The sequence below is a fragment of the Caloenas nicobarica genome, chromosome 2 (genome assembly GCF_036013445.1).
Source record: "Caloenas nicobarica isolate bCalNic1 chromosome 2, bCalNic1.hap1, whole genome shotgun sequence".
In the NCBI taxonomy this organism is placed as follows: domain Eukaryota; kingdom Metazoa; phylum Chordata; class Aves; order Columbiformes; family Columbidae; genus Caloenas; species Caloenas nicobarica.
The window spans coordinates 54,656,644-54,683,961 of record NC_088246.1 but is presented as its reverse complement, the minus strand read 5'-3'; the positions used below and the strand labels follow the sequence as shown (position 1 = coordinate 54,683,961).

General features: G+C 39.6%; 1 protein-coding gene across 3 annotated transcripts in view; it reads left to right on the top strand.

The window, feature by feature from the left end:
• GOLGA4 (golgin A4) overlaps positions 1-27,318 on the top strand; it is a 213,595-nt gene that overhangs the window by 148,693 nt on the left and 37,584 nt on the right. For 2 of the 3 annotated variants that reach the window (XM_065627490.1, XM_065627488.1), the window contains exons 2-9: positions 6,330-6,425; positions 15,956-16,054; positions 20,274-20,339; positions 21,468-21,782; positions 23,814-23,861; positions 24,297-24,353; positions 26,446-26,544; positions 27,102-27,240. In XM_065627490.1, the coding sequence (XP_065483562.1) occupies positions 6,330-6,425; positions 15,956-16,054; positions 20,274-20,339; positions 21,468-21,782; positions 23,814-23,861; positions 24,297-24,353; positions 26,446-26,544; positions 27,102-27,240 (919 nt within the window). The remainder of the gene's footprint in view (positions 1-6,329; positions 6,426-15,955; positions 16,055-20,273; positions 20,340-21,467; positions 21,783-23,813; positions 23,862-24,296; positions 24,354-26,445; positions 26,545-27,101; positions 27,241-27,318) is intronic. The other variant, XM_065627491.1, reaches the window with a different exon arrangement.

Genomic DNA, 27,318 nt, shown 5'->3' with positions numbered 1-27,318 from the left:
GCTCTGGCACTGGACACGGGAGGCTGCTCCTTTTGATGCTGCCCGGGGCATTGTGACTGCTGCGTTGCCAGGTGCTGGCATTGTGACATGGGGGTGACAGAGCCACACGTGTGCAGTCCTGCCCGCCCCCCCTCCGCCCAGCACCCTTTGGAGGAAGCCTTTGGGGTGCTGGCCCCAAATCAGTCCCTGTGCTCAGGAGGCCCAGGGGCTGTCCCTGCCGTTTGGTGGCTGCTGGGTGGCCATTCAGCTCCCAAGGACAAACCTCATGCTGTTATTCTTCTTTTGGGCCATTGGAGAAACCCTGCAGCCGAATGATCACCCCAGTAGCCGTCCCGTCTCTGTGCCACAGGTAAGACCCATTAGGCCCCGCAGTGAGGTGGATCAGGGAGTTGATCTTGCTGGACACAAACCCTTTTATTGGGGTCTAAGGGGTGTCAGGCAACCTGAGCCTCAAGGAAAAGCGTAAGTGTAAGCAGAGCCATAGTTTGGGATGGATGGTGCCAACAGACTGCTGTCGACGTAAGACACGCCTTGAAAAATAATTGAGCAGAGGTTACACTGGTATTCAGGAAAGCCTGGTCATTGTCAGACCTAGAGCATTTTGATCTGTTTCCAAAGCACAGCCAGGCAAATGACAGCCCTTCCCAACTGTTACAAATAGCCCATTGCTGCTGTTGCTGTTATGTCCCCTTGTCCCACTGAAACAAAGCTGCATAGCTGCTCTGTTAAAACAAACACGGTGCTATTGCCCCCTATCCCTTGAGTGACTACATGAGGGTAGGAAGTCCGCTGTACCATGCACCCAACCCACCTGCTGGGCCTGTGTCAGGGAGGGTCGGGTGCGACTCCACTGGTCTGTTTCCCTCTCCCCACTCCCTGATGCTCCTCAACCTGCTTACCTCCTCCCTGAGCTCTGTCACTAAGCAGAGGAGTTCTTCTACCTGGGCACATCTCCCACAGCTATGCTCGCTGCTGCCATACAGTATCGGTGTAAAAGCAGGGCATACCCTGCAGTGTCTTCCCACTGGGTCTCGGTCTGGGCAGCTGCATCACTTGTGCTTGAGGTCGACCTTACAAACGCCACGGCTTTCTGCCGGGTGGACACCATAGTCCCTCTTCGAGCTGGCAGAGCTTCTCTTCCTGCGCCCCCTTCCGTGCAAACTGCCTTGCTCCGCTTTGTGGGCAGCGCTCCTGCTCGCTAGCGGTGCCCAGGCTGCTGTTTATAGGCGTGGCCACCGCTGTGAGCGGCAAAGTCCAAGTTTCGTCAGCGACTCTCGCGAGAGTTGGCGGCTTCTGGCGCTTCCCTGGCGGTTCCCTGCCTCGGGAAAACCTTGTCTGCGCCGAAAAGTTGCTGCTTTTGCTGCTGCTTTTGCTTCGGATGCTGATCCGGATCAGCTCCGCCGCAGCTCCGCTCCGCGGCTGACTGGCGGTGCTGGTTACGGCGTGTTTACATCTCCCGCCGTTGCCCCGGCAACGCCCAGGTCTCGTCAACGAGTCTCGCGAGAGTTGCCGCGGCTCCCCGCGCGGCACTGGCGGCCGCGTGCCGCGCAAACCCTGCCGGCGACCCGAATCTGCCGCTTTTGCAGCCGCTTTTGCAGCCGCTTTTGCAGCCGCTTTTGCAGCCGCTTTTGCAGCCGCTTTTGCAGCCGCTTTTGCAGCCGCTTTTGCAGCCGCTTTTGCAGCCGCTTTTGCAGCCGCTTTTGCAGCCGCTTTTGCAGCCGCTTTTGCAGCCGCTTTTGCCCCACATTCGGATCAGCTCTGCTGTACTATGTTTTTTGTACTATGTTTTTCTGCAATCTAAATTCAAAAGACCTGACCATGAATTTCACTCTGTTATCCATTTGATGACAGCAGAGCATGAAGGGTGGATTCTCAGAGATGTGTTAAAGGGACTTTCTTCAGCAGCCTGAAGAGGAAGATTTTTGCTAGTAATGCTGAGATGGGTGAGGAGGTGGCTTGCCAGGTGGCCACCTGACACTAAAAGGCAACTGCCTCCCTTTAAGAGGCCCTAAGTGCCTGTAGGATGGCTGCAAAGAAGAATTGAAGAGTTTGCTTTTTGTATGCCCATCTGAAACCACCGGAGAATGTTGGTGTGATTAAATTACTGATGATGCCATTCAGATACAAAGGAACTTCTTTTTTTTAATTAATAAAGTACGAAAAAAAGTCTTCTATCGCACAGATGATCATGACTTTGCAAAACTGGTGCAATGAGTGGAGAAAGCTGCCAGACTATGTCTGTCCCTTTAAACAATCCCAACGTTTGGATGCAAGCTCAGTGCAACGAGACAGGCTCTTCCATGTGTCCAAACGTGGATCTGATGGATCAACAGGCAGAGTGAGGCTAGAGATGAATTCCCTTGCCATGGGTGTCCCCTCTGCAGAGGACTTTGAGGAAAAAGGCAGTCTCTAAGTAGCAAGGACTTCAAACAACATGGGATTTCTGAGCTAAAACCTGTGCTTTGAGTTATGCTTGAAGATGAACTGGTAGCCAGTGCATATTAATCCCATGCTTTCCTCTCTGCAAAGGGCTTCACAGTGCAAATGAATGCTGATAGAGCACATCCGAAACAATTAGCTATAGCCATACTAATGGCATTCCTGTACTGTGAGAGATGCAGTCCCATACACTGGGCCCCACGGTTTAAGAAAGATGTTAATGAAGGCTTCCCAAGGAGGACACCAAAGCCAGGGAAGGGGCTGAAAGGCATGTCCTCTGGGAGCAGCTGAGGACATGGGGTTTGTCTAGTTTGGAGAGAAGAAGGCTGAGAGGTGACCACTGCTCTCTCCAGCTTCCTGAGGAGGGGACATAGAGAGGGAGGTGCTGAACTCTTCTCCCTGGTACCCAGTGCCAGGACGTGTAGGAATGGCTCAAAGCTGCATCCATCAGGGGAGCTTTGGCTGTAACATGGAATCATAGTATACCAGGTTGGAAAGGACAACAAGGATCATCTGGTCCAGCCTTTCTTGGCAAGTGCATAGTATAGACAAGATGGCCCATCACCCTGTCCCGCTGAATCTTAAAAGTTCCAAGTGTTGGGGAATCCACCACTTCCCTGGGGAGAATATTCCAATGGCTGATTATTCTCATTGTGAAAAATTCCTCTCGTGTCCAATCTGAATCTCTCTAGAATTAATTTGTACCCATTGCCCCTCATCTTTTCCATGTGTCTCCTTGTAAAAAGGGAGTCTCCATCTTCTTTGTAGCCACCCTTTAAATACTGGAACATGCTGATGAGGTCTCCCCTAAGCCTTTTTTTCTGGAGGCTGAACAAGCCCAGTTCTCTTAGCCTTCCCTCACATGGCACCTTCCCAGTCGTTTGATCATCTTTATGTCACTTCTCTAACCCTCTCCAGCCTGTCTGCATCTTTTTTGCATAGCAGGGACCAAAACTGAACACAGTATTGCAAGTGTGGCCTGGCAAGTGCCAAGTAGAGCAGGATAATGACTTCTTTGTCTCTGCTGGTGATGCCCTTGCTAATGCAGCCCAGCATCCTGTTGGCTGCCTTTGCTGCAGCAACACACTGGTCACTCATATTGAGCTTCTTGTCCACCAGGTCCCTTTCCACAGAGCTGCGCCCCAGCCGGGTATATCCCAGCCTGTGCTGCACTCCTGGATTATGTTTTCCCAGGTGCAAGACCTTACACTTGTCCTTGTTGGGCTTTATAATATTCTTGTTAGCCCACTCTTCAGCCTATCCAGGTCATTCTGCAGGGTGGCTCTCCTGATGTGTCCGCTTTCCCACTCAAGTTTGGTGTCGTCGGCAAACTTCATTGGGTACACTTGATCCAGATGACTTATGAAGATGTTAAACAGTGTTTGGCTCAATAGAGATCCCTGGGGGACCCCACTCATGGTAGATTTCCAGTTTGAAAAGGAGCCATTTACTACCACCCTCTGGGTGCAGCCTGTCGGCCATTTCCCCACCTGCCACAGAGACCACTTGTCTAGACCATGACGTGACAGTTTCCCTAGGAGGAGGCCATGGGAGACCATATCAAAAGCCTTTGAGAAATCCAGGTAAACATCGTCCACCACTAGCCCCACATCAACTTAGGAGGTTACTTTGTCATAGAAGGCGATCAGGTTTGTCAAGCACAATTTGCCCCTCTTGAATCCATGCTGGCTATTCCCAGTCATGTGCTTCACCTGACTTGTGATGGCCCCCAGGAGGATTAATTCCAGAACTTTCCCAGTGACTGAAGTAAGACTGATTGGTCTGTAATTTCCCAGATCCTCCTTTAAGCCCTTCTTGTAGATGGGATGATATTAGCCTTCTTCCAGTCTTCTGGGACATCCCCCTGATCTCCACAACTTCCCAGAGATTTCGGAGAGCAGCCTCACACTGGCATCAGCCACCTCTCTCAGTGCTCCCAGGTGGATATTGTCAGGGCTCATCCATTTGTAGTGGTCGAATTCCTGTAATAGTTCCTGTACCAACTCTTCCTTCACTAACGTGGGGAAACTTTTTTTTTTTTTTTTTTTTGAGAAGAGAGTGGTCAAACCCTGAAACGGGCTTTCTGGAGGTGTCACATGCCTGTCAGTGTTGAAGAGACATTTGGACAAAAGCCTTGTTAGCTCGTCTTAACTTTCGATCAGCCCTTGAAGTGGTCAGGCAGTTGGACTAGATAGCTGTTGTTGTAGGACCCTTGGACCTGAACTATGCTGTCCTGTTTCCTCTCCTCTGTTCTAGACGACTTCAGTTACATAATCTTTTTGTTCGTTGCGTGAGGTCAACGAATACTCATGCTGCAGAGCTTAGTGCCACTGCCATGGCTGTAAATTGACAAGAAGTCTGAATGCAGCAGTGAAAACTGGAGAACTGTTAAGGACAGGTTGAAGAGATACATTCATATTCCTTCTAGACAGCGGGAAAGTGGTGATGGACATTTGGAAGCCGTTTCCATTCTGTGTGGTGAGGGCCAGAAGCAGTCTTCTTTAAATCACTGGCATTAGGTTAGGGAGTAGGAATGAAAGGAAGGGAGTACACTGCTGGCATGAGTAGATTGTTGCAGTTTTGGGCACCACAGTATAGAAAGGATCTAAAGCTACTAGAGAGTGTCCAGAGGAGGGTCACAAAGTTGGTGAAGGGTTTGGAGAGGAAGCCGTATGAGGAGCGGCTAAAGTCACTTGGTTTGTTCAGCCTGGAGGGGACTGAGGGGAGAGCTCATTGCGGCCTACACAAGAGAGGATGAGGGGCAGGAACTGATCTCTCAGGCAACCAGGGATAGTGCCCGAGGGAATGGCAGGAAAGTGTGGAGGGGAGGTTCAGGTTGTTCATTAGGAAAAGGTTCTCCACCCAGAGGGTGCTGGAGCACTGGAACAGGCTCCCCAGGGAGGTGTCCCGGCCCCAAGCCTGACAGTGTTCGAGAAGAGACTGGACAAGGCCTCAGACACACGGTGTGAACTGCGGGGTTGTCCTGTGCAGGGACAGGAGTTGGACCCGATGATCCTTGTGTGTCCCTTCCAACCCAGGACATTCTATGATTCTTTGAAACCCTAGGAATAGTTTTGGTGTGCAGTTTTTCAGCGTGACATAGAGAGATGAATGGTTACTTGGTGCTAGGTGAGATGTTTGACTTTTGAGTTGCATTTTGAGGTGGGAACATTGGATCCAGTTGGTCAGACCTGTAACTGTGACTGATTTTGGAATAATCTTGCATTTCGTATGGTACTGGAGTTAATTCATTCCTACCCAAATTTTACAAAACATACTCATAATTTTAGGCTATAAAGTGAGCGTAATTCTCCAAAAACCTGTGTTTTTTTGTAATATCTTTTCAGTGATCTGATACTCTGTCAATCATACTTTACAACATCCAATTCTTGTCTTGTGAGACAGGCATTTGCAAGGCAGAATTTATGTACACAGCCTCAATGATGTTATTGTGTTAAATGATTTGTGTAGTTGTTTGTGGGGTTTTTGTTGTTGTTCTTTATTTGTTTGTTTTTGTGGGTTTTTTCCAACACTTTGTTCATTCCTGTTATATTATAGAATATACCTAACAAGAGATCTTCCTAATTAGTTTCTTTGTACATAAAAGGTTGTTAATATTTTAATGTTCATTACATTACAGGGTTGGAAATAATCAAAATAACTAATTTTGTTGCATGCTCTTGCGGCTGATTCATGATGTGTTCTTCTCTGGAGACTTTGTAGTAAGGTAGAACTTGTCACAGACAGTACATAGAACTGGTTGTTTCCTTTAAAAGGAAGATCCAGATGAGGCTTTACTGAGATGTTAGAGTTAGTAATTGTTGAAGTAAATTATGGTATGGAATAATTAGCTCTGGACTTAATATTTGATATATATGATCTTTGCGTAGGTTCCTTCCAAATCCCCTCCACCAACTGGCAGCAGAAGCAGGACATCTTCGTTTACAGATCAGAATGATGAAAGCACTTTAACACCAGACAAAGAGGTCAGTTGAGAACTGTTTTTCTGTATTTTTCAACTTTCAAGAAAATAAAAGAAAAATCTAACTTTATGTCCTTTATTAACTTTGCTTTTTTGACTTCTTAATCTCACTCTTTTCTGTGCATTTATAGGTATGAATAGTCTATTTTTTAGTTTAAATACTCAAGTGTTTAATATAAGTAAAACAGACCTTTAAGCGTTAGTGATTAACCCCCCAATTAGGAAACCTTTTAAGTCATTCCTTAGGTCTTAAAAATCTTACCCCTGAACTGAAGTCAGGGAGGTAGTGGGACAGAAGTTACATTCGGAGACACTAACTTCTTTTTTAATGCCTCTTTTGGTTGAAAAATTGGGGGAATCCAGTTAACTGCACAGGTAACTTGAGGTGGATAAGCCTAAAGACTTAAACTGAGATCTTCTAAGTATTTCTAATTATACAAGTAATTATCAAATTTAAACAGCCCCCGAAAAACGAACCAAAATGAAACAACAAACGAACAACAACAAAAAGCCCAAACAAAACCAACAACAAAAAAACAACAACAAACCAAACTGAGTTTAAATCATGAAACATAAAATATCATTAAAATCACTATCAGGATGATGGGTAACCATGACTTGCATAATAGAGCAAACAGAGGAGATTATCCACTCTCACCTTTTTTTATATTGAATACTGTGGCCTTTTTGAAGTGGCTTGATTACAAAGGAAAAAACAAACAGACAGTATAAGCCCTTGCTTTGTGAGTGTGAAAACAGGCTGGTGGAGTAAAGCAGGCAACTGCTGTGGTTCTGTGAACTTTGTCAAAGGAAATGTTGAGTTCCTAGCCAGAAATTCAGTTGCTGGGTTTTGCTACAAAAAAAGATGTGCTTTCTTGCAGTAGGACAATCCAGTTAAATTTTTAACACCGCTTTGTCTTCAGGAGATGATCAGCTATACCCGAAATTTTTCTTAGATTCCATTATGAATGCTTCCAGCGATTATAGCTTGGCAGTTTGCTTCCTGCAGCGATAATAGAAATAAAAGAGTATGTCGTGATTTTGGTTTGCATTTTGGAACTACAGTATCGAGTTTTCTAATAAATGCTGATTTTTCTCTACTGTTATATATATGTGTGTATATATATGTATATATGTATGTAATGACTTCCCTCTGTCCCTGGAGAGAGGTTTTCTGTTAACTGATGCTCTAAAATGTCAGCAAGCACTGTCACCCAGGATAAATTAAGTATTTCAGTAAGGAAACTTTGCTGGTTTTGTTTGGTTGCTTGTGGTTGGTTGTTTGGTGGTTTTTGTTTGGTTGGTTGGGTTTTGTTTTTGTTTTTTTTAATTACGTGTATCCATTGTAGAAAGTACTAGAGGTTAAAGGACTGATTGGGCCAAGGTTTTCAGAATTTTAAGCACCGAAAGCTTAGTGGAATGTGAAATGTCGAAGCTGTGAGACACAGTGATGTTCTGTGGAGCTCATTCACTGTTTTTTGTCTATCGTTAACTTGGTGCTGCCTCCACAAAAGGATGAAATCTTCCTCTCTCTTTTCAGTGGTAAATAAAGGGAAAGATTAAGTGCTAACACATCTTATCCCTTTTATAATAAAAAGTACCAACTGTTTTCTGCTCAAATAGTATAACTCACACATTGAATGAAAGGCACAGTACTTTTCCTTAACTTGTATTTCTTTTTGAGGATGTCTACTTCTGTTCCAGTTCTGAAAAAGGTTTGTGAGCCTGAAAGCTTGTATCTTTTTCAGTTTTATCAATTGATTTAGTAAAAAGTACTACCTCTCTTTAAAATTTGGATAACATGTTTAAAAGATAAATGCATTTCCAAGTGTTGATGGGTGCTACTGCTATGTCAGCTGTATGTATCAATGCTTTCTGTAGTGTTCATAATTTCTATGGAGAACTACAGTTTGTCTTGTACTAGATTAGATATATGTTGCCCCCCAGAAGACTCTTTTTCAGACTACTTTTACAGGCAAACAGGGGAAGCAAACAATTCCCTACAGGACAGACCAAGTTATCTTGGGAGAACATTATGCTCTAAATACAGTGATTACACTGGAGTGATCAGAGAAGCAGAAGGAGAAAGAAGATTAAGAGTGGAAACAGTACTAAAGTGACCTCAGATCTATAGTTATCCTTGGGCTTAGGCAGCTGCTCTGAGAATTTAAATTGTGAAACATATCCTGTAGTTAGAAATTCAGAAAGTAGTGAAGCTGCTAAGGGAATTAAAATATTTTTTTCTTTTCTTTTTCTTTTTTTTTTTTTTTTTTGGTAAAGATGAGATTTATGTCATGGAAAATTTTACTAAAATGAAGATTAATTTAAATGATCAAGACAAAATCTTTCTCCAAATATTTCTCGTAAATATTAACAGAGTGATTAAAAGCAAATGGTCTTCAAAACTAGTTTGTTGGATTAGATTTTCATAAAATTCAGTTCACTGGCAGTATTACTATGATTAAAAAGATGCAGATAATCCATATTATGTCTGAAAATATATACCCTGATTATATGGGTATGTTATGTCTTTTGGGGGGCATTTTTTGCAGTGTTCTCATTTGATCAGGCAGAAGTTTTGCGTACAGGTGTCAATGGCATGATAATGACCTAAAGTTAGACACCATTTAACAAACTGAAGATGTTTTGGTTTTGAAGAATATTGTATACTAAAACATTCTTGTAGTACGTGAATAATTGCTAACCCTTTTGGTACTGCAAGCTGAGGAATATCACAGTGTTTCATAGTTGTTTTGTATGTTCTCTGCCCTCCCTCTGGGCTGTTATGGTTTAGAATGTCTTTAGTAGGTCGTGTTTCTGGATTTTTAGTGCTGTAATATCAAAGTTGCAAGTATTGCATGCAAAAGCTTTGATTTTAAATTCAGAACATTTTTATGATAAAAACAACTTCAGAGTGAATTACACTTGTAAATGACAGGATTGGTCTTATCAAAGAATTATAATAAAACATACAGGCAAACATTCTTGCTTTATGTTCTGCAATTAGAAGATTTTTTTTTTTCCCCAAAAACATTCTCAGTTAATAAAACAACAACAACAACCCACAAACTTGTATGCTCTGTTCATGGAATATGAGGTTTCTTTTTTGTGCCCACCTTCTTCTTCCTTCTATTTTCGTTGAGCTGTGGATCTCCAGAGGCAGTGTTACAGAGAAGCTCATAATTTTTTCGTGTAGAAGGAAAAAGCAGAAATTTGTCTATTTCTGTGTTCTGTTCTTGCAAGTAGCCCATAAAATATGACTACAGTGTAGCGTAAAAGCATATATTGGTAGTTCTACAGAAGTACCTTTCTTCAGACAATTTGCATATCAGATGCTTTCTGAGTTGGACGTGGTACCATTTGAAACAGCCCTGGATGATAAAAATGTGTATTTAGCGCTTCCAGTCTTTTCTAGGGAAGAATAGTGCTTGCTTTTCAGACTGTTACTGTTTCGACTCTTAAACAGAATTTGAGGTGAAATACATTACTTATATTCAGTACAATTCCCAGAAGTTCAAAATTTTCTTTTTGTTCTATAATATACTTATTTACAAGTCAGGCCCACCTGCAGAAGATAACAAAGCTGTTATAGTTCAGAGCCATCGGCTGTGAGCAAGCAGTGGGCAGCTTGCTGTGCTCTCAGTGACCTGCCAAGCATGTGGATCCAAATATCACTCTCATCATCGTGAGTGTTATGGAAGTGACAGCAGAGCACAATATAGATAGTGCTTCTTAGAGCTAAAGATAAACCAGCCAAGATGGTTTTCAGTCTCACTTTAGTCCTATGTAATGTCTCTGGTTTTAAATTAATTGAAATGTTTTTCTAGTGTGAGCTATTAATAAAGCAGGAGATGCAAAGCTGAAATAATATTCCTTCAGTACCTTGGTTGATGCTATATCTTTCCTGTATTCATATACCTAATTTGAAGTACTTCTAAATAGACATCGCCATGCAGAGATGGTAGTAGATATGTCTATTTTTTTTTTTCGTTCTGACATGCAAATTTAAAACTAAATTTGGGAGGCTGTATAACTTATTTTGTATCTAAAGCCTGGATTTTACAACTCCTGGTGCATACCCCAGCATGTTTTGATCGCTCATAAGAATGAAAAACAAACCAGGAGAGAGTTGTGTTTTGTTTCTGTACTACCTCTTTCTGAAAATGCAGTTCTGAACTATTAGATTCTGGGGCTTTTTTTAATTGAAGAGAGAAACCTTGAACTTTCAGCTCTTCAGTTTTTCCTATTCCCCAAGCACAGTAGGGATGAGACATAAAAAGTTATGTTGCAAATTGCACAAATCTTCTATAAATAGATTTTTGTGTAAATCAGCAAATTACTGAATTATTCACATTTTTTTCCTGGCATTCCTCAAATTTATTTATTTATTTTCCTGTAGGGAGTGAGGTACTTGTCAGTAAGAGTTTAAACTCTAAACCTTTAGCGTGATAGCTGACTTCTCCAGCTCCTTGAACTAGATGAGCAAATACTGGCTTGTCCCTTAGTTGACCTTATGGTCTGATCCCTTTTCCTCTAACTTATTGTGCCTGTATATAACAGCAAAACTGTCCTCGTACAATTAAAGAACCTTTTAAGCATGAACATATGACAAATGCACATATACTATGATGCACTTAGCTAACAAAATGGACAAATTTTCAAATTTACTTGATATCCAGTTAATCTGAAATGTGGAACCGCTGAATTTTGATTTTTTTTTTTTCTTTTTTTCCTGAAAGTGAACAATGACTGCCTTTGGCCGTCAAACATGTGTTATACGCATGCAACATGCATTGATTCAGCTATTGCCATTTCCAGGGCCATCAGACTTGGGTCAGACTCTAAGCCCTGTTAAATTCTGGGTTTTGTTTCACAGCGTGTTAAGGAAGCCCTTTGATCTAGGGATCACATATACTTTGGCCTTTGTGCCTCACTCATCAGAATCTTAGCAAAGGAAGGTTTGAGCATGGTAATTCTTCAAAGGGAGGAGGAATAGCAAGAATAATATGAACACAGCTGGTTCTGGAGTACAGAAGGTCCATGAAGAACAAGTAAGACTGCTTACCTTTGGCCAAATTTGAGGGCTACAAAAATGGTTTAGAAATTTGGGAAAACAAAGGTTCTTTAAAAAAAAAAATCATATGTTGTTCTTCTTTGATAATTCTGAAGGAAACAGCATCATCTGGTATCTGGCTTCATCCCCTAATTTACCTAATTCGTAACTTTCTCTCCAAGATAGGAATGTTTGTTAGTTAGTAAAATTTTACTTGTGACAAAAAGAATAGGTGTTAAATATTGTGACAAAAGATCAGCAATATCATAGCCTTAATTTCGTGCCTGAGATTAAGGTTGGTATGGGAGTATGTCTGAAACAATGTTGGAAGGTTTTAGTAGGATTTCTATAGTGAATGTCAAGTATGATTTGATGGCATTCAGAGGCTTAGAGAAGGTTAGTTAAAGGATTATTTACATCTGTGCACATTCTATCTGTTCCCAGTATGCTTCAGCCCAGCTGGATTCCCTGCTCATGTAATTTTATTGATCACATTACTGGCACAGCATTAATGTGGTGCTAGTGATACATTAGACAGAATAGCACCAGATATGTTTAATGTTTCTGAAGCTACCAAGATAATTCAGAGTGGGTTTTAGGCCAGATCTTGAAGTGCAAGAATCCATTGTGGAAATATTTATATCTGTTTAGTTTTGGCAGACTAGCAAGTTTCTTGCCTCTTTTCTGGGCAAAGGTGAATAATTTTTAGTGCCTTTTAATAGCTCCTCCACCCCTCAAGTTAACTAGACAGCTAGTTTTAAAGCCATAGTGAATAGCTGATTTAAAAAAAATTAGAAGTGCAGGTGAAAATACATTGGAAAGCATTAGGTAGTATAATTACAGGACTCATTAGACAGCTCTGCGTATAATTTAGCTGTAAAAATATAGCAGGTAATGAGCTGCCGGAGTAACAGAAATACTATGAGCAAGTACTTAAATATTTTCATTGTTGGGTGCCCACCGTCTGAGAATAGAGGATGAACTCACTAATGAGAAGATGCAGCCAGTACTATATGTGCTAAGGAAATACCACTCTGTGACTACAACTGAGTATATTCTGTGTTTGGTAGCTATTTGAAGTGTGAAACTCTTGTCTTGGCTACTGGGGAGGAAATATTTTAGATTTCATGTCGATACAGTGATTACTGTTATGCCCCACTATTGTTGTCTTCTGCCCTTCTTTATTTGTTTTATTTATTATGGAGTGTACTATCAGCAAGTTTGCTGATGACACCAAGCTGGGAGGAATGGCTGCATCTGGGTAGGAACAACCCCAGGTTCCGGTATAAGTTGGGGAACAACCTGTTGGAGAGCAGTGTAGGGGAAAGGGACCTGGGGGTCCTGGTGGACAGCAGGATGACCATGAGCCAGCACTGTGCCCTTGTGGCCAGGAAGGCCAGCGGCATCCTGGGGTGTATTGGAAGGGGGGTGGTTAGTAGGTCGAGAGAGGTTCTCCTCCCCCTCTACTCTGCCCTGGTGAGACCGCATCTGGAATATTGTGTCCAGTTCTGGGCCCCTCAGTTCAGGAAGGACAGGGAACTGCTGGAGAGAGTCCAGCACAGGGCAACGAAGATGATGAAGGGAGTGGAGCATCTCCCTTATGAGGAAAGGCTGAGGGAGCTGGGTCTCTTTAGCTTGGAGGAGACTGAGGGGTGGCCTCATTAATGTTTATAAATATGTAAAGGGTGAGTGTCACAAGGATGGAGCCAGGCTCTTCTCGGTGACAACCAGTGATAGGACAAGGGGCAGTGGGTACCAACGGGAACACAGGAGGTTCCACTTAAATATGAGAAGAAACTTCTTCTCAGTGAGGGTGACAGAGCACTGGAACAGGCTGCCCAGGGAGGTTGTGGAGTCTCCTCCTCTGCATTCAGAAGCCGCCTGGACGCCTTCCTGTGTAACCTCATCTGGGTGTTCCTGCTCCAGCGGGAGGATTGGACTAGATGATCTTTTGAGGTACCTTCCAACCCATAACATTCTGTGATTCTGTGATTTGTAGGGCTGGCTCCTTCCCTTTTGTGCTTGCCTTTACTCAAAGAGACCCTGGAATTGTATGTCTGCAAACTCAAGCAGTTCTGCATCAATTTGTATTCATAAACTTGTTCCTTTCTTCATCTCAGAATTGTAACTGTTAGTAGTGTGGATTGGCATATTTTAGGCTGTGGATAGCTTAGATCTTCTGTTGTTGCTAAAAAGGAGCTACATACACTCTCTATGGTAATTAACATTTTGTGAAAGACTTACTGTCTAAGCCTCCTGTTAGAACTTGGCTGCACTGATGTGGTCATGGACTTCAGGGGACGATTGAAAATTTAACAATTCGTGGATGCTGAACACACTGACAGTCCTTTTTTTTTTTTCCTTTAATTTTGGGTGGAAAATAATAACTTTTTAGAGATTAAATAGGATTTCTTTTTAATGCAAGTTGCTTGGTGTACTGTTTAATGGCATTAGGATTAAGTAAAATAATGCTATTGTGAAATGTCACAATTTAATATTTTGAGAAGCAAACATTAGTATACTGTCACTATGAAGAGATAATTTGAACCATCTGTGATTCCTCACGTTCTTGATGGTCATGTTTGTAAAAGTGACTTAACACTTGAATACATATATAGCAAGAGCTTTAACACAGTTTACTATTAGGAATTGTACTTCTGAGAGGCTGAGGGAGAGGGACTGGTGACCAATTTTACCAAACCCAGCTTATTGTTGCAATCACAATGGATGCACTGGGCACATGTGTCCAGACTGGGGAAGATGGGGAGCAGGAGAAATGGGACCATCTCTTTTATTAGTGGCTCATGTTTGTAGTAGGTTAAAAGTGAGAAGTTTCACCCAAGTTTCTCAGACCTACCTAGTTCTTGGCAAATCAAGTGAACTATTGGAGCACTAGTCTTATGCCAGCTTTGGGAGTGCCATGACAAGGGCAGCTGAATAATAAAAGTCAGAACTGATTGTCAGTTTACTTACCAGTTTGAGAAGTAAAAGTTGGGCGTAAATTTTAGAATTAGTGCTCTGCAGATACTCCGTCTGTAAAGACAATTCAGAATTTTGTAGTGGGTTGGTGTTTTTTTTGACTGTGAACCAAAGCTTCCTTCCCTGTGTAGCTCTAGAAAATCTACTGATGTCACTAGCAAGATTCTTCAGCAACGAACATTTGTACTAGAGGTGTGCATTTGTGTGTATATATATATGTATATAGTATAGTGAATCAAATAGAAGGCAATAAAAGCACATTGTTTAGGTTTTTATGTGGCTTTGTTTTCTGAAGGACTGATAATTTAAGTCTCAGTCAGGTTTTTCAGTATTTTTTTTTTTCCCCAGCTTAAAAACACACTAGAGAGAAAAGACATAGGAAGTCAGTACCAACATTCAGAAACTATTGTGTATGGCTGTCACTGAACATTATGCACTTAATGTATTTTCTGAAAGGCTTTGGTGGACACAGATTCCAAGTCATGTAGTATTCCAGACACATGCAAATATTTTTCCTCTCTCAATTTGAATTTCTGTGATTCATCTACTGGAGCACTGGAGTCAATGCAACAGTCACCAAAGAAAAAATCAATCCCTAACTTACATTGTAATCGATTTGATTCTTAAAAATACTATTTAGTAACTTAAAATAAAACAAAATTGTTCTGTAGTAATGAGAAAGATAAAGCTTATTGTGTTTTGGTTCAGTCAGCAGAGATCACAGTTCTGAAATCTGAGGCTATAAAAAAGTTGAACCGTGAACTTTTGTGTGTAAGTAAAATCATGAGAGGAATATTTTTTGAAATCTGTTAGAGCATCCTAACAGCATTAGATTGCATTACATTATATGTGTATAATCAGCTTGAATTCAAATTCCAGAGTCTCCTCCTCTTCATGTTTTTAGTCTCTAGGAATTTAACTCTCTTCCTCAATACTGACTTGATAAAATGGTTAATTGAACCTGTGGTCTTTTTACAAAATAGCAGTCTGCTACTGGTTTGAAAAATTTTGTAAGGATTTTTTAAAATGTGGTTAGAATTCTAGCGTGTAAGAACACTAGAAGAGAAATAGTCAAAAGCATGCAATTTATATTGTTTGTAACTGACATACTGATAGAATTTTTAGAATAATGAGTTTTTCACACGTAACAGAGCGCAGAAGGCTCAGTGTTATCTGAAGATGTCATCCATAGAAGTTTTTAAAAAATTACAATATCAGTGCCTGAAACATTGTCTTTACCTTTGGCTAAACTAGGATTTTTTTTAAAAATTGTGTGTTTCTTTATTTCTAAATAATCAAGACTATATTTTGGCTGTTCTGAAATTGTGTAATGCATATTTTCAGGTAATGTCCTGCCTTTATCAGTATCTGTCATCTCACAAACTGCTGTATTGTTTGATTATGTTTTTAATAGTGTGGAAAAATTGAGTAAAATCATGCAACATTCTTTACCTTATTACTCGATTTATTTTTGTTTTCCTACTTTTTGCATTGAATGACAGCTGCTAGCCGGGATGATAGCAGAACCTGCTTTTCTCTCTGAGTATACTATCTTTGCTTTGGATCCCACCAAGCAACCTAAGCCACAGAGTGACGGTGTGGTGAGTCCTCCCGCCCCTCCTAGTGATGCCTTTAGCAGGGGGAGGAGAGCACTGTACTAGAAGGCAAACCTAGTGTTGCTTGTGGCTTGTTCTCACCAAGACATCTATCTTAACTACCCTGCTGCTAACCCCGCACTAAATTTCCTGGAGGTAGTACCTGATAGCTCCTGGCTGGTGTGCTGTATGATGTGAATTTACTGTAACATCAAAAAATTAACACATTTTCTGTTATACAGGTAACCGTACTCTACACAACTTTTAAATAAGTGCACAAGTTTGTATGTTTGTTGCTTAGAGTTCATGAATGGTGTTGAAAGTCTTCCTCTGCACTTTTATGTATGTCTGTATGTATTTAGAGAAAAATGAATGTGATAAACATTGAGATTGTTTTTGTCTAAAACCTTTTGCTGTGTACATTGAAAGCCTCACAATGTCATTTACTACTAATGGTAGCAGGAAATAATTATCTCACATGGACACTGAAATTCAGCTACTTCTACTTGGTAACTTGGCAGCTATTATTGTGAGGATAAATAGTCTTTTTTAATAATTAAATTTTATTTTAAATATATATTTATTTGCCTGGAAATGTTTTCATAGTAGCAGGCATAGGGAGGAAAGCTGTAACAGGATACAAATTTGGTCAGCAAATGGACATAACACAACACACCATGTTATGTTGGACTTGTCTCTCTCCAGCTAAGCAAGATTGGCCCGAAACAGTGATTGAAAAGATGATCTGTTGAAAGTCCTCCTTTATTTTCTCAAGATTGAACTTTTTGATGGGGAGTGAAGAGGACGTTCAGACTGTGCTAAAATCTGTAGTTTTGAAATAGTCACTAGATTTTTTTTATTTTTTATTTTCAGTTCCAGGTATGCTGACCATATTCCAGGTCCAGTGATCACTACTTAAGTTTCACTGCAAATGTAATTAAGCTTTTCTACACTTAGAGCAGTAAACAGTTGTGGGCTGCTTATCACTACACTACAGAATATCCTTGGTATACTCGCATTTCAAAAAACCTATTTCTGTGAATGCCCAAATGTTGTCTTTGTTATCTTTTAGTATATACTTTACTGGCAGAAATCACTTACTTGCATATTTATATACAAGACTGCATACATAGGAAAGACTGATAACGTAAGAGTTACTGTTAATGTGTTACCAATGTGTATTAATAATACCTTACCTGTTAAAGTGATTTTGTTCTCTGAACGTTTTGAAAGCTCTAGAGCTGTTTTCTCACAGCAAGAATTGTGGGGTAGAAAACAATGATATAAAAGTTCACAGGGAAGAGGAGGGCTGATTATATACAAATATTTATTAAAAAAACCCATTATGTACGTTTGGGAAACCTAGGTAAACTAAAGATCTAGGAGAGGGGAAGTTTAATCAACACACACAAATACATACTCATTCTGCTAAAACAGACCAGTGTTTTAACTGTGTGCATGCACAAGTGGTGTGTGATCTTAAGAGAGTGAGCATCATAATCACTGTTGTAACTGGATTTTTTGGCACTGATGAAGTTAATATAAACCCTTAACTAACTAAGCTGCATGGGATTTGTTGCATGAAGAAACAGTTCAAATGTTCTTGGACAAAGAGGTCTTTTTAAAGAAAAATTAAAGTAAAATGAGGGAAGAAAATGTGTACTAAGCTCTCCTTCCTCCATAATTTACTTGCTTTTGGAAAAGCTGAGAAGGAGGAAGAACAGTAAAAATGTTTTTAAATGCAGACACTTAAGTTTTCACTCTTTAGGCTTATGAATCTTTTTATACCTTTGAGACATAAATAAGATGGATTCATTTGCATTTCAGAAATAGGGAAATAAGGAAGCACAAGTGTCACCAAAGTGCCCTAATGTGCTGCAGTTAAAACTGAGCTCTGGTTTATACATCTTAATAAAAAAAAGCAACCTTTTAATTAGAGATTGTAAGTATCGCTCTCTTGGGATAGAAATGTAGTTGTGTATGTTCTTTGGAGGAAAAGACTTCTGTTTGCCCTCTGTTGGTCTCCAGAAACCCTGACGTAGCTCTGGTGGTTTTAAGACTTTCCAAGTGCAGCCAGTGCTCTGTGATTCTAGTTTTGCTGAAACATCTCTTAAGGCTTATGAAAGACTAGGGCTTCTAAGCTCTTCAAAGCCTCTTGAATCCATACTTATATATAGCAACTTCCATTCATGCTTGCCTTTCACCGCGTGGGCACCAGAATATGACCCTTTGCCCTAGAGCACTGTAACTTAGAATTGTAGCAGCTAGATACCTGCGGCCGTGTCTAGCCAGTGTATCCCTTCCATGATTTATGTCAAAAGAAAGTCTAATGCCAAATATAAGTTCTAAAGTTCTACTTTTGTTCACAGAGATTTAATACAAAGGTATCAGTACAATTAATAGGAAAAATTTAGAAGTGGAGACATTAGTTGTAGTTTTGAAATGCCATTTTTTAAGGATTTTCATAGATCCTTAAATGGTAGCTTTTTAAGAATCTTCACAGAAAAGAACAGCATCCACTTTTTTTTTATTCATAAACACCTTATTAGATTTAATAAATCTACTTAATCTTGCGTTTTAAAATAGATCTTAAATATTATTAAATTATGAATTAGATATACAAACCTTCCATAGTTTCCTTAAATTCTTTTAATGAGTGTCACAATATATGATTTTAGAAAAAAGTGTTTGTAGTTAGTTTGTAATTCTTGGTAAAATGTTTGCCTTCCTCTGTTGTCAGTCCAGTACTAGCATGGTAGGTGCTCTACAAATTGTAAAGCAGAAGATACATTTTTATTTGGATTACCCTTCTTATTAACTTTTCAGTTAGGAAGAGAAAAAGAACAGGTTAACGCAGCCGAGAATAAAATGTAGGAGTGCTTTAGTTGAAAACCCAATAAGAGCTCTTAATCCACTGGGAAAGAATAAATCCACCGCAACAGGGCAATGCTCTGAAGCAGAATGCAGATTTTGTTCAAGCCAGGTGAAGCGCAGTTTCCAAATCCAAACAGACTTCTTGTATGGCTGGTTATTGAATCCGGACGGGTGACTGCTCATTGCTCTGGCTTCCGTAAATGTCTGGATTTCTCTTTCTTCTGTGGTATTTTTGTACTGCGTTCAGTTTGCTCCATGTGAAATCTTTCTGAAGACCTTTTACACGGAGTCATTCCTCTTCTGCATTTATGTTTATGTATGCTTAGCTGCATATCCACATAGAGTAGAAGCTGTGGATGTAATCATGTAGCATATACCTAGATGACTATGATTGATACGTTAGTTGTATATACACCTTAGATTTTATAGCTTTCATATAACTCAGGGTACTTCTTAATTAAAAATTGAAAGTTACACTGCTTTTAGCTGAATTCCTCATACTTTGTTCGATATGTCTCAGTGCTTGGGTTCTCTTGGAAAAAAGTCATATCCCAGGTGTTTCTAGCATGTTTTGCTCTTTTAATTTTACCTGGCTTAAACACCAGAAAGCCATCTGGATTTGTACAGGTTAGAAAACACATGGATACAGGACATATGGCAAGCAGGACAGACTAGTAACAGAAATGTCTGAGCTCTGTTACAAACACACACACTCCCCACCCTCCTTGTTTTCTGTTGTGTTGGTTTGAGGGTTTGGGGTGGGGTTTTTTTGTTTGTTTTTCTTTGTTTGGGAGTGCAGAGGCATGTACATGTGAAATTTTGCACAGGATGTTTTTTCTGAAAGTCTGGTTTTTTTTTTTTTCCTGTGCTTGTTTGGTGTCTTAAACAGCCTGTTACCACCACTTTTTTTTTTCCAGGTAGTTTCCATCCCTCCAAAATGTTCTGAAACAGAGAAAAATGGTGTGATTCCTCTGTTACTCATGTTGGCTGTAAACAACACTGGTCATCAATTAGATTTTTCCTGCTATCATTTTGTCTTCTTTGGTGGTTCTTTTTTTTATTTGTGCATAAATGTTACATAAATAGTCATTATGAGTAATTTAATTGGAGGTGTCAGCATTTTTGCAGATGTCTCCTACTAACCCATGCACACATAGCTGCTTTGTAGTTCTGTATATTGCAGCAATATGTTTTGAATTTAACAAACTAGCTTGTTTGCATGAAGACATCTTAATAAACATTGAAAAGAAAGTACTAAAAACACAGTGAAGGAAAAAGCATGGTGGTACTTGTAGGAATTGGTGAATTACAGTCCTTTTAGTCCTTCTAACAGTTGTTTTTCTTCCTGTAGAATGCAAGTACACAGCCCCTTCCCAGATCCACAGGAAACAACAGCAGTGGACCAGCCTCCCCACAGGTACAGGGAGACATGGGGGTTTGTTCCCTCCTTCACTGGCCACATTGTCTTTACCAGACATTGGCCTAAGCGCCAGGTATAAATCTTCATGTTGGAGTAGGGATGACAAGTACTCGCCTGTCAGGATTCACCAGGGTGTTTTGTTGTGTATCATCCCATTAGGTGGTAGTGTGCGTTGTCGCTGATGAGTGGAGCTTTTGTTGTAGGGACAGGTGGGCAGTATCTGTTGGCGTGCTGCAGGGTACCTGCCTTGGGCTGGGTCTCATCACTCGCAGGTACAGCCAACACAGGATGCAAAGTGTTAACCTCGCTCGCAAAAGTAGAGGGCATCTTGCATGGTGAGAAAGCTGATTTCTGGCTGAAGGAGAAGAATCGATAGGCTTAAAAAATTGTCACTAGTGATAAAGTGGAGGTCATTTTTCAGAAGAAGTTTGGTTTGCTGGAGTTGGATTAGCAGTGGCTCCTAGCATGTGCGTCCCACATTTGATTGTAGGGGCAACGTCATGCAGTCATGCTTTCCAGTCACTTCTGTAGCACCAACAGTCCATGGTACCACAGCACAAAACCTTTTGGTTTAGAACAGCTTAAGAACCGTAGCTGCATAAATCAATAATTGCATTTTATGTAAGAATCATAAAGCCATTTAAAATAAAATTTTAAAAAGTACTAAGATGGCATGCTAGAACTATCATACAAGGACTTTTACAATAAATTTGTTCTTTTAATCACAGGAAAAAAAATTGTGTCTTCGAGATAAATACAGTCTTTAATACTTCAGGAAGTGAGTCACTCTTTTTTATTTTGGGATAACAGTAAATGCAACTGTTTATTTTAGTTACATATTCTTCACTTTTTAAAGGGGATACACAAAAGTATGATCTTTTAGGGGTTTAAATCAGAGCTGTAGATTTAGTTGCTGTCTGAAATTGCCCACATCTGGTAGTTGCATGCTTGATGGTTCTGCACAAGGAGATGAATCTTCTAAGGGAGAGGTAGCCGTTTGGTGTCATGCATGTGTTAGGCAGCAGCTGTTCCTTTGCCCAGGTCAGGTGTCTCTTTCCTGGGCTTTAGTGCATCTCTCTGCCTAAAAGAGGTGCAGAAGTAATAACTTGCTTTGCATTTTTGCAGCTGAGTGACACTCCGTCTTTTGCCCAGAGGCTCCAACTCCGAGTTCCCTCCATGGAGTCTTTGTTTCGGAGCCCAGTAAAAGAGTCGCTGTTCCGCTCTTCTTCCAAGGAGTCCCTGGTACGAACTTCTTCAAGAGACTCCTTGAATCGACTGGATTTGGACGCAGCTGGTCCCACCTTTGATCCACCTTCCGACATAGAAAGTGAAACAGAAGAGCCTCCGGGAAATGTGGACAGCCTCAGCAAAGAGCAGCTGCTGCAGCGACTGCGCAGAATGGAGCGCAGTTTGGGCAACTACAGGGGCAAATACGCAGAGGTAGGCAACGTTGTTCCTGACTTACCTGGTTGGAAAGGGGAGGAAGATGAGGCCAACAGATACTGCAGTAGTGGATAATCTTTCTGTTTTCGTGTTTGGAGCAAATGGCTCAACTTAGAGCTAACACGGAAGTTAAGACTAGTTATTTTTGGCCTCATAGATAGGCCAAATGTTTTTCTGGTAATAAAACATGGAAATCCTTTTCTTCTCTAGTTTATAAATAATTTCACGTTGTCAGCAATAGAGATTAACTAGTGGTTACACAAAGTAGACCTGTGATTGTTTGTTTCTGCTGAAAGCCCGTAGCAAGGGCTGGAGTTCAGTTCAGAGGTAGGCATGGCTTGTATTCGCATAACAGCGAATTTACTTTTCTTCTGAAACTTGTTCTTGTAGTACACAGTCTATATTCCATGTATGTGCGATGAGCAAGCGTTTTGTTTTCAATGAATAAGTTATACTCCCCGTAATTTCCAGGTATTTCCTGAAAGGAATTCATTCAAAGACTATTTCTTCTGTTATTTTAATGAAAACCAATTATTTAAGTAGTTTTCCCACTCATTTTCCAAACTGGGAAAAGTAAAGCTTTCCAAGTGGTGGTGTTTGTTTTTGGTTTTGTTTGTTTGTTTGTTTTAAAAGTATATATGTGTTTTGCATTTAAAACTGGCCATTTGCACTGTTTTTTACAGTTCTTTAAGAGTTTGCTGCCCTCAAATACAAAAATTCCTGTGCAGGCTTTTGGTTATTACTGTTAAAATCCCTAGAATCTAAAATATCTATATGACAATTACAGTATTCAGCATAACCCTGCAAAAACAGTTATTGTCTTTTAATTAGGATTTATTGTCTCCCATTATTTTTTCATTCGCATCCAGCTAGTATAACAAGATATATATTTTAAAAGTTTTTGTAAACAGTGTTGCCAAAAAATTATTCAGTTTGTAGTGGTTCTTTATGTTTGATCGGTTGGTTGGTTTAGTGTAGTGTTTCCAGTAAGTCTTAATTTTATCTGTCAAAAAGGTCTGGGTTTTTTTTTTCTGTTTGTGAGCTTCTTTAGTTCAGTTGCAAAAAATAGTTTTGCTGGGGCTTGGCAGAAAGTAGTTTCAATCTAAAATGAGAATTTAGGATGTAAAATTTTTTTCTCTTTTAAAGTAGGATACAGAATTAGCATCTCAAAAAGTGTGGTAAGGGAAACCATCCATAGTCGTCTTAGTTTTTCTTTAAGTGAAAAATAAATATGACTCTGAAATGAAAAGTAATTTTGTATTCTGAAAAAAGTCCTAATTTAAATAATAATTTAAAGCTATCTTTTGACTTAGAGATTTCTGGTTTTGTTGTTTTGGATTTGTTTTCCTTTAATTTTTCAGCAGTTTGAAAATGGAATATTATGGTTCAAGTGATGTTATGCTACTTCAGCTTTGGACAGCTTAGGCAATTGTGGTCAAGTTTTTAATTAAGCTAAATTCTGCGGTTACTCATGAAGTCCTTTTGTCAGATTACAAAGAGAAATACTGTCCACTCACTTCTAGTCTTTCTTTGTCTGCTGGGTATATGCAAAGCACATGGGAGGAGAACATTCAGTATTAGATGGACCTTTGTTTGCTAGACTTTAAGTGTATTTTTTAATGCCTACTCATTGTAAATTAATTTTAGTTAAGCTCTCTGGGATGTGTACTCTTAAACGTGTGTCCCTATAAGGTGGCTGTCTGGGATGTAACTTTCTGATGCAGTGGGTTTTTTCTCCTGCCTTTGTTGAAGCATGGCTGTTCTTAGAGGTCTTTTTAGTGAAGGGAAAACTTCATGAATGCTGACTAATCTCACTGTTTTCTCATATAGGCTTTATTTTTTTTAACACATTGGAGATATTTTATAAATTGAAAAAAGCAGCACAGAGAAAATTTAACTATGTTTCTGTCAAAAGAGCTTTCTCAAGCAAAGGGTTTGAAAGTGCAGACAGTGATACAACTAAGCAAATTATTTTGATAGCTATAAGCAGATGCATTATCATCATTATACCACATTTCTGTATTTTAGCTAGTGTCTGCATATCAAGTTATCCAGAGGGAGAAGAAGAAGCTACAAGTAAGCATTACTTTTTGTTCTCTCTTACCTTAATAATTTTCTGAACCTTAAAATGCATAGTGCAAATACAAATTTGATTTTCAGTGCATTGCGTGTGTTTACACAACGTGCTGTGTATATATTTGCGTATGTGAGTGTGTATAACAAAATACTCTTTCTTAGCTGGAATTTCTAAGGAGCCAAGCTAATACTGATGTGTCAAAATAACTGTGAAGCTATTGTACTCCAGCTTTTTTTGTTGTATCAGCTGAATTCAGATGACAGATTGCCAACCCATAGGTGGCAGTTTATTGTAATACACACACATGGAGTTTGACTTGTAAGAGAAATACCAATCTTTAATTCTTCTGCTGAAATACAATTCTATGAATTTATTTATACTCCAAAGTTATATTCAACACACCTGGTGTTTATTCTTTTTTATTTTTTTTTAAGGGCATCCTGAGTCAAAGTCAGGATAAAGCACTTCGCAGAATTGGAGAACTGAGAGAGGTACTTCCCCTTATTGATTGAATATTTACTTTATACCACACATACACAGAAACTTTCTTTGCCTAGCTTTTGATTTGTTTGTTCACTTTACAATATATTTTTTATCGCACAGCAATAGGCAAATATAGGTAATAGGCACTTTTAAAGAAATATTTTAATGACTATCAATAAAATAATAGGATAAAATTTTTTTAAAAACTCATCTTGATCTCACTACAGTATTTGCGTTGTTTTCATGGATTTGCAGTATAGTTTGATTTCAGTCATAAAGTCAGGTCTTGTTATGATTATTGTCTCGTTAGATTATAGTGAAATTAAAAGGAGAAGCTCTAATGTATTTGGTGTTGATAATACGCACATTTGGATTAATTAAAAGACATACAAATTACTGGGCAGAGCAAAGTAAAAGGGCAAGTTCACAAAAGCCATAGTATCAACCCATAAATATATTGAATCGGACAAGTTTATTCTAAGAGGACCATGTAAGAATAAACTAAGTCTCCTATGAGGCCAAGCGGACAGTGTGAAATAGTCCCTGGAAACCAATGTGTCTTTTGCATACCTTAGTTTTTTCCTGCTAAGAACAATTCCTCAACAGCAGTCTTCAAGGAGTCTTCAGTGTTCTTCTTAGACGAGGATCAGAATGGACTTAGGGATCCAAAGGGGACTATTTCTGTGTTGTTTTCAGCAAATCTCTTTGGCACTTGTTCTTGCACTGCGCTGCTTTGCTTTGCTCGGAAGGAATTGCTTCTAAACCTCGGAAGCACAGGGCAGAAGCTTGATGAGCAGCTGTTGAGAACGTGAGGCAATGCAGAGTCAGAAAGTGGATACAGCAACTTGGGAAGGGCGAGGAATGGTTTTCCCAGTGGCGCCTTCCAGTGCTGTCCTGCCCGTGCACAGCTGGGCAGGCTCTGCTCATGCTGCTGCGGTTCCCAAAGCTGGTGTCAGGCCCAGCTCTGGCAGCTGGGATTCACCGTGGGAGGAAATGAATGGGCTGCAAAAACGTGTGCAAGCAAGATTCAGAGTTGGAGGAAAGCAATGCAAGAAGTGTCCAGTGCCCTGTGTTTTGTCTCGTTTGCTTTTTCTTCCCTCTTTCTGTTGTCTTCTCTCTTTGCCTGGCCAACAGAACCCACGGTCATGGGTGGTGCTTGCTTGTATACGAGCAGTCTTTGCAGAATAATGGTCATAGAGGCATTGGTTGCCTGGGGTAAATCCGTGAGAAGATCTATATCGATGAAGTATATATATAAATTTAAAAAAATTAAAATACCGGTTTGGGAAATTACTTACAGTGCATGCATGAAATGTGTATGGTTCTGATTCTGTCAATAAACACTTAAATGTGAATAAATATCTTGATTTTCTATTAGAACAATAATCATTTAGAGAAATTAAAATATTTAAACTTTAAAAACATAGGAAGTAAATAAAAGAAACCTCCCTAAGGCAGTATTTTATAAGAATATGTAGGTCCTACTAATGCATTTAGGCAACTTCTGCAAGTTTCTAAAGATGTTCAGCCAAATAAACGCAAATAAGTAGGAACTAAAGCCATATAGTTAAGTTGTTTGGCATTCTCTGGCTTTCTCATTTGAGACACAATTGAGGAATAAAAAAGACAACTTTCTGCTCTTACAAACGCCATTTGTCATATTGGAATGCTAGCCTATTGAATGAGCATAAGAGAAATTTACATTTCTGCTGTTTATGTTGACTTAATCTCATGGCTAAATGAAGAATCTAGTTTACTCAAGTGCAGCCTTCAACTTCCAGGAGAAATGAGTTCATGGAAACCAGTTCTCAGGAGCAGGCTTGAAGTGATCCGTACACAAAGTTATTTTCAAGAAGAAAGAATCCTTCATACTTCTGCATAAAATCTTGACTTTTGCTGTTTCAATGCTGGTACTATAATGGGGTGTTCTTGCTTTGTTGTGTGGAATGTTGGACAATAAAAGAAATATCCCCTGTATGGTTGTATTCTGGGGTCACAACTGTGCAGAGGTATTTTTAATATTATTTCATTGTATTTTGATAAGCCTTTTAAATTCACATTTCAATTTTCATTTGGGATGCATTTGTTTATGATTCTCAGGAGCTCCAGATGGATCAACAAGCTAAGAAACATCTCCAAGAGGAATTCGATGCCTCCTTAGAAGAGAAGGATCAACTTATTAGTGTCCTGCAAACTCAGGTAAGACACCTCACCCAAAAGATGTTCTTTAAAACTGCTCTTCCTACTTGTTTTTTTGGTGTTGTATTTTAAAAAAATATTTTTATTTTAAAATTATGTATTTCCTATAATGCATGTCCATGTTTTATTATAATTGCTGCAATGTCGTAAAGCTTCTTGAGAATTTAGGATTATCCAGAAATTAAGTGCATCTTTGTAGTAGATTGGTAAAATCACGCTCACGTTAAATAGGATTGTCTGATCTGTGCTTAAATACCTTTGTAATGTCTTTGTTATCAAGAACATAACATTAGCAGCTGCTTGAGCTAAAATGGCTTTGGCAAAATTTATGTGTATTGGATAATTGGTCTTTGTTTCTCCACTCATAAAGATACTATTTTTGTTAGCTGGAAACATAATTCTAATTTTTAAAAAAGCTAAAAAAATTCAGACAGCTTTTTCCTTTCTTTTTATCCTTGCTGATATCAATTTTATTTAACTCTCTAGTTTTGAAGATAAAAATGTGATCTACTTAGAATCCTTGGTGTGTTTTTTAACAAAAAGAACATTTTGTTTAGGTATCGTTGCTGAAACAGAGGTTACAGAATGGTCAGATAGGCACTGAATTGCCTGATCCAAATATCCAACCTGAACCACAAGTTCAAAGTCCAACAAAAGAAATCGGTACAGAAAATACTGGGGAACCAGGAAGCAATGGTAGGTATTGTGGCTTTTTCAAGAGATCTTGAATTTTGGGGAATAAGCCTGCTGTTAATTATGATGGGCTGAATATGT